Below are 7,341 nucleotides of genomic sequence, written 5' to 3'. Positions count from 1 at the left end.
AAATCCTATTGGTTCTTATCTAAACCTTATAGAATAATAAATATTATCCTCAATATCAGTCATATTAATCAAACCTTAGGTTAAAATTAATATTCTTAAACTATAGTTTAAACTTAGAAAATCTACAAGTACTACTATGAGTGTCCAAATAAATCCCGGTCTGAACCAAAAATCCACAGTCATAAAGATAATACTATAAATACTACTATCTAACTAGCTAAGTAAAGTTCTTGGACTCTACAGTATACATGCCTCAACTATTTTTAGTTTCTAATGTATCTCACAATATCATTTGGTGACAATGTTCTTTAGTGAATTTGATGAAGAAAAAGAGCTTCAATCACTTGATCAAAAAATAAACTATCACACAAATTTATAAGATAAAAAAAATGATATGTATGTCTTTATTATTTTTAAATAAATATGATTTAATTATTTAAATTATCATAAAATATCTTTAAAATATTTTATTTAAATTATTTTATTTATTTATTTTTGTTTAAGTTTATATTTGTTCTTGTTTTTGATATTGACAGTGACAACAAAAGATTATATATTATATGTTTAATATATAATATTAAGTTTAAGTTTAATTAAATTTTATTTAAGTTATTAAATATATGGTTTTATTATTTTTAAATTATTATATATAATCAACATATATATAGGAAAATATTTCTAAAATATTTTATTTTAATTTGTTTAATTATTGAATTATTTAATTTTATTTAAGTTTAAGTCATGTTTACAATCTACCGTTAATTATAAGAATATTCTATTAAATATAAAAATATTCTGTTAAAGTTAACGAAAAAATATATAAAATACCGTTAAAACTAAAAATTTATGTTATCTACATATTTTTATATAGAAGAGATCTAGATTCGTCGCAGAGAATTTTAGTTGAAAAACAATCATCGTGTTTATATTAAAATAATAGTTTCATTAATTGTAATACATTATTTTAAATAAATTTGATATCTTTATTATTATTATTATTATTATTATTATTATTATTATTATGAGAACTTTATACGATTTAAATTTAACAATTTATAATTCAACATTTGGTGTTTTGTTATTTTCTTTGAACAGTCAATGCTTATTTATTTATTTATTCGTCAATTTCACAATAGTTTTTTACATGAAATTTTACAATAATTCTCTCCTCTTTTAAAAATAAAAATAAAGTTGTCTTCTCATATAATATAATTGCCGTCTTTCATTTATTGTTTTTTATATTTCCGTTGATTTTTTTTTTAAATGATCGCGCTTGATAGATTAGTTGAGCATGTTTTTAAAATGGAATGACAATTTGTTCAATATAATGTTACTAGTTAGATGTTATTTTGACTTTTTTCAGAATTTTTAATAATTTTAGATTGTATGATATTATATTTATTTTCTTTAATGGAGTTTTCATTACTAAAAAAGATAATTAATCTACATTTTTGCAACAAAAAAAATTGATACTTTGTTGTTTTTCTTAATTGTCGTTTTTTAAATAACATGTCGTTTGTCCATTGCATTTTCTGAAAATGTCCCAGGAGCTTGGGCTGTTTAAATCTGTGTCGTTTGTAAGAAAAATGTCGTTTCCTTCGTCCCCTTTTTATCTATCAAAATCGTTGTCGTTTTCTGATGAACTAAAGTTGGGAAATAAAACATCCAGGTGAGACTAAATTTTCTTACTAATTAATTAGCAGAACTCGATCCCATTATAACTGTATACCCACCTCATATTCAACCCAGCTAGAAAATAAATCTTTCACTCTCCAAAAATACATGAAAGAGATTAATACCCAGATGGAAAATACTCTCAAAAAGACACAAAAAAATTATCTTTTCATGAATGAGAAAAATGTTGAAGAAGAAAGACTAGAAGAGGAGGAGCATAGAAGAGAGCAATAGAAAGACAATGAGAGCTCTAATAGGCACAAATTTCTCATTTTCATGTTTATGTTTTTTGATATTTCTCTTAGAAAAAGAAAACCCAGAAGTTCATTTGAACTTGCATGCGAAAAATTAGTAAAAAAAAAAGTCATTTTTTCAAATGTATCAAATTCGTAAACTACAAATGAGACATTTGCCCAACAAAATTACTCACTCAAATTCCAAAATCAACCATAGAACACAAGAAAACGCACCTGGTATTTTGTTTGAGGGAGTCTATTAGACATGACCAAACTAATGATATTGAGCCTAGTCACTAACTGCTCTATTCGGTTGAGTGTGTAACAACTTTCTGTTATTTTGGTTATCTGTAATAGTAGCTTTGTAACTGATTCTGTTGTAACAGCTCATTGAGCTTGTACTCTCTCTATCAGTATATAATATACAGAATCTCAACGTTTCTTGGTTGAGCTATTCATTCACTCATTGTTCAACACTTCACTTCATTTTTCCTCTGTTTTACTAAGCTCTTTGGCACACTCTTATGGAGTCTTCAAATGCAGAGCTTCTCACATATACTTCTCTTCTCTCACTTATAGGGAATTTAAGATGAAGAAGATGAGGTTGGATGGTAAGAAAGTAGGGCTGTGCAAAAAAATTTACAACCCGCCCAACCCGAATAAACCGCCCAAACCAACCTGAAAAAACCGCCAAAAAACACAACCCGAATAAACCGACCAAAATTTAAACCGCCCAATTGTTACATTGGGCGGGTTGAAAATAATTATCAACCCGCCCAATATAACCCAACCCGCCCAATTAAGAATTTATTATTTTTAATATATTCAAATAAATATATAAATTAGTTAAGTTTTGTTTTAATTTTTTTACTATAAATTTAAAATATTGTTTTAAGTTTAAAAATATAAACTTCACACTATTAGTACTAGTATTTAAAAGAAAAGAAATTACAAAAATGTTAAAAAAAAAATACCACTTTTGTTTGGGCGGGTTGACCTGACCAACCCGCCAAAAAAAATATCATTTCGGTTTGGGCGGGTTAACTCGACCAACCCGCCCAAATTATTGGACGGGTTAAAAAAAAAATTCTTAATTGGGCAAGTTACGAGTCACTTTTGCTAACCCGTTTATGACATTGAACGGGTAAAAATGCATTGTAACCCGACCAACCCGCCCAATGTTCAGCCCTATAAGAGAGGGTGAGGTTGGAAAAGAGGAAAGAAGTGAGATAGGGTAGAGGAGAAAGAGAGAGAAATGTTCAAGATTTTTTATTTTTTATTTATTTATCTAGAAGTTGCTTAAAAGTGTCAGTGACTAATAGGAAAAGGCAGGCAAAAGGTGTCCTCCATTTGCCTGGAAAAAAAAACTAAACAAATATTGTATTAAAATTATCATACATTTTTTTATTTAAATTAAGATAAAATAGAAAAGTAGAAAAGGACAAAACCTTGTTCATCTTTTTATATATGTTATAGATAAACAACATATTGTAGTAAACGACAGTAAATGCCTCCACCTTCTTCATCTTTAATTCTATTGAACAGTGACCCAGTCGTGGGTTCATTCCCAAGATACGAATCCTGGTTATCCGGTTATTATTTTTAATTTCTTAGGATCAAGCAGCGAAACAGTCTGCGAACGAAAATGGCGACGCCACCAGTGGGAGCACCGGGCATTGACGGTGGCCCTCCGCCACCGCCACCTCCCCCGGGAACAGACATGACCGGAATATGCTTCAGGGACCAACTATGGCTGAACTCATATCCGCTGGATCGCAATCTCGTCTTCGATTACTTCGCTTTATCCCCCTTCTACGACTATACCTGCAACAATGAACAGCTTCGCATGCGCTCCATTCATCCTCTCGACCTCTCTCAACTCTCGTAATTTCTTAATTCCCTCTATCTCTCTCTCTCTCTGCTGATTTTTTTTTAATTAGGCTTGATGCAAGGAAATTTTCTTTAATTGAAATAAAGAGGGAAACTTTTGAATTATAAATTTATTTTTTTTAATGATGTTGAACATATCTGAAAGCGGAAATCTGAAATTTATTAGGTTTTTTTCTTCATTCGGATCATTTGAATATTTGGAGCAGAGTGTTTCTGGTCCATTCTCTGGTTTAATTTGAGACGCATAACTCTCAGAGTTTGGTTGCACCTTTACTGGATAGACTTGAATTGAATTCTGTCATTTTGGGTCTATTGAGTAATGCAATGTATAAAACTTGTCTGGAGAACATTCCCTTTGGACGATGTAGATTTTTTACTTCAAGAGATTGACTCCAAATTGTTTGGACAAAGGAGAGTTGATGACAGTAATATGTTTGGTTCACAGGAAAATTACTGGCATAGAATTCATGTTGAGTGAAGTTATGGAGCCCCATCTTTTTGTTTTCCGTAAGCAGAAGAGGGATGGACCTGAGAAAATTACACCGATGCTGACTTATTATGTTTTGGATGGGTCGATTTACCAAGCACCACAGCTTTGCAATGTTTTTGCTGCTCGAGTTGTAGGTGCTTTTTTAATTACAAAGTTATATTGTTATCTTTTTAAGTCTATAATTATCAATGTTTTCTTTATAAGTTTATTTGAGGCACCACAGTATCACTGGAAACTTCCAATGGTGCGACTTTTTACATGTGTAGCAGGGCCTAATTTGAAGTAATTTGGATACAATTGTTAGTTTTGTTCTCTTAGTTTTGAAGTAAGCACAACATGTGAACTTCAGATATATGGAAAACTGCATTGCAGCTCCACAAAGTAATTTGGCAGTTAGAGGGCAATATGTTTAATGTGGATTGTTTATAAATGTTGCAGAGGCGTGCTCTCTACTACATATCAAAGGCCTTTACAACTGCTGCCTCAAAGTCAGAGAAGATAGGATATGGTAAGACATCTTATTGGACTTGCCTCCCACTTTTTTTTTAAAAGTTTTAAGATAAAGATAGACTAATGATATGTACACACAATATATGCACCAAAACATTGCATATACCTATATGGAAAGTCTTTTTAATATAATAGGTTCCATTTCAAATAAATCTATATTGTCCAAAGGGAAAGTTCTCTAGACAAGTTATATACTCAAATGGTATGTTTGGCATTTGAAAGGGTGCATAGACCGTTTAACTTTAATTTGATAGTATTTATTCTGTGGTATGCATTTGCTGTTATATTTTTTAATTTCCAGTATCAGCAAGTAATAAGTTCAATTGGTGCTTCGCTTTTTTTGAATTTGAAAATTTTAAGGCAAGTGGTAGAATATGAAAGGTATTATTAGCTCTGTGTTGAAAATTTTAATTAAACTTATGTCATGTGTGATGCAGTTGATTCCGAAAATGACAATGCAGCTTTGGAACCAAAGGTTGCCAAAGAGACAATCGAATTTAAGGACATAAAGCGAATTGATCATATTATTGCGTCCCTACAACGCAAGGTAATTATCATACATTCTCCCATATAACAGTTGTGAAAAAGTACTGTAAACTCATAGCAGTAGAAGACGTATCCTTTTAAGAGGAAAAGTCTAGGAAATGTTATCAAGTAGTGTAGATGCTTGAAATATACATTACATGTCGACTGTGTTTAGATCCCATTATTAACTGTTTGTCTAGAGTTCAGACTGACTCAGCGTAAGGTTAAATCTACATTGCTATTTGCTGGGGTGAGACTTGAGATTGCATGCTTGTTGTCGTATATTTTTTATCTACTTATCATGAAGGACTGTCATTGTTGATATTGTTGTCTCATGTTGCAGAGTTTGACTTGAAATTTGAGATGATATTGCGATATTTCTTTTAAAAATTCCCAAATTCTGCTTTGATTAAAGATAATTACTGTAAACTCTTGGGCTTTTAATTCATTACTGCTTGTTAAATAAATAAAATTAAGTAGATAAATAAACTTCAGTTTGTTTTGTCCAGTTATTACTATGTCACAACTATTCTGTTACTGAGAGGTCACTTGGCAATTATGCAGCTAGCGCCAGCCCCACCACCACCACCATTTCCAGAAGGCTACATCCCCCTCACAAACACAGAATCGGAAAATGGCCCTGAAACCCAGCAAACGGGGGAGGCACAACCACCTCTCCTTGACCCCATCATTGATCAAGGCCCAGCTAAAAGAATGAAATTCTGAATAAGAGGTGCCGCATCATACCAGAAGTATATATGTAAAGATCTGAAGCTAAATTAATCACTACAACTTTAAATATCAGTTAACCCCTAGGCCTTTTTCTTTTGGACTCTGTTAGAGTTTTGTTTCTGCTCCTCATTCTTATCTTAGTAAAAAAAAAAAGTTGGGGTCTGTAAGATTAGAATGCTATTAAAATTGTATGCTTTAATCGCTTCCATTACGTATGGGTTTGCTAGTATTTACGTTTACATAGCATGTTAATATTCCACATCAATATCACCAGTCCACATACTGTAATTGCGTGACTATTAATTGGGCTAAATGAAAGTCGATTGCGCGATAAATTTGCTGGTTGTATATAGTTTATGGCATTTATCAAAATGATAAGTACTCGAGCACCTTATGATTTGTCGTACGATGATCAAATTGTCGTTGAAATCGAGCTAAACTTGTTCCCTGTTCGGTAAAATGTTTTTAAATAGTTTTCTTATTAAATAATAAAAATTTTGACAACAAAACCGAAAAATATGTTCGGTAAGTTAATATTATTTTTAAATTTTTAAAATTTTAATTAAAATTTACCAAATTTTCAAAACACCATTTTCATATTTTTAAAAAAATTTAAACTAATTTTTATTTCTGCCCTCTCAAGCTCGTGCGCAGAGAGCTTTCTCAAGCTTCAATAGCTTCCCATAGATCTCTCTAAGTTTTCTTCAGGTACACCACTCTCTTTTTTCCCTGATATCTTTCATGTCTCTCCCTCATATTTCTTCTTCTTCTTCTTCTTCTTTTTCTTCCCAATCTCATTTTCTGATTTTGTTTGGGAATAGGGTTTATGATTTTCCTCCATCTTCTCTTTTGTCCAATATACTTGACACAGTGCTTGATCGTCATATCCTCTATGTGTTCATTGCTCTCTGTGATTTGGGTCTCAACTCTGAGGCTTTGGCTGTTGACGTCAAGGAACTCCGAACAGGAACTATATCCAATTTTTTCTCAAAAAATCAGTCTTTCTCAAACCCCTAATGGTTGTACCCTTTAGTCTTACTATTCAATTCCCATGTCTATATATGATTATGAAAATGTGTATAATATGTTTTCAAAATATTTCTTTGTGGTTAGTTCATGGTCTTTTTGCTAGCATCTTTCTTTTTCACTATAATGCTAATTTTTAAATTGGGGTTTTAATTTCTATTTATTCGTGATTGAGCTAGTGTTTGGTTTAACTTGTTTAATGGTGTAGATCAATGCAAGATGAGGATTTATATTTGGTTTGAGTGGTTTGCATATAGA

General features: G+C 31.3%; 1 protein-coding gene across 1 annotated transcript; it reads left to right on the top strand.

Moving 5' to 3' along the window:
* The first annotated feature begins 3,391 nt into the window (after window positions 1–3,391).
* Window positions 3,392–6,405, top strand: LOC133794391 (mediator of RNA polymerase II transcription subunit 6). Its single transcript, XM_062231611.1, has 5 exons — window positions 3,392–3,794; window positions 4,246–4,420; window positions 4,729–4,798; window positions 5,238–5,347; window positions 5,890–6,405. The coding sequence occupies exons 1-5, from the start codon at window positions 3,556–3,558 to the stop codon at window positions 6,049–6,051; spliced, it is 756 nt and encodes a 251-aa protein (XP_062087595.1). The 5' UTR covers window positions 3,392–3,555; the 3' UTR covers window positions 6,052–6,405.
* Window positions 6,406–7,341: the final 936 nt, after the last annotated feature.

Source organism: Humulus lupulus, chromosome 8 (assembly GCF_963169125.1).
Source record: "Humulus lupulus chromosome 8, drHumLupu1.1, whole genome shotgun sequence".
NCBI lineage: Eukaryota > Viridiplantae > Streptophyta > Magnoliopsida > Rosales > Cannabaceae > Humulus > Humulus lupulus.
This window is presented reverse-complemented; position numbering and strand designations above follow the sequence as displayed.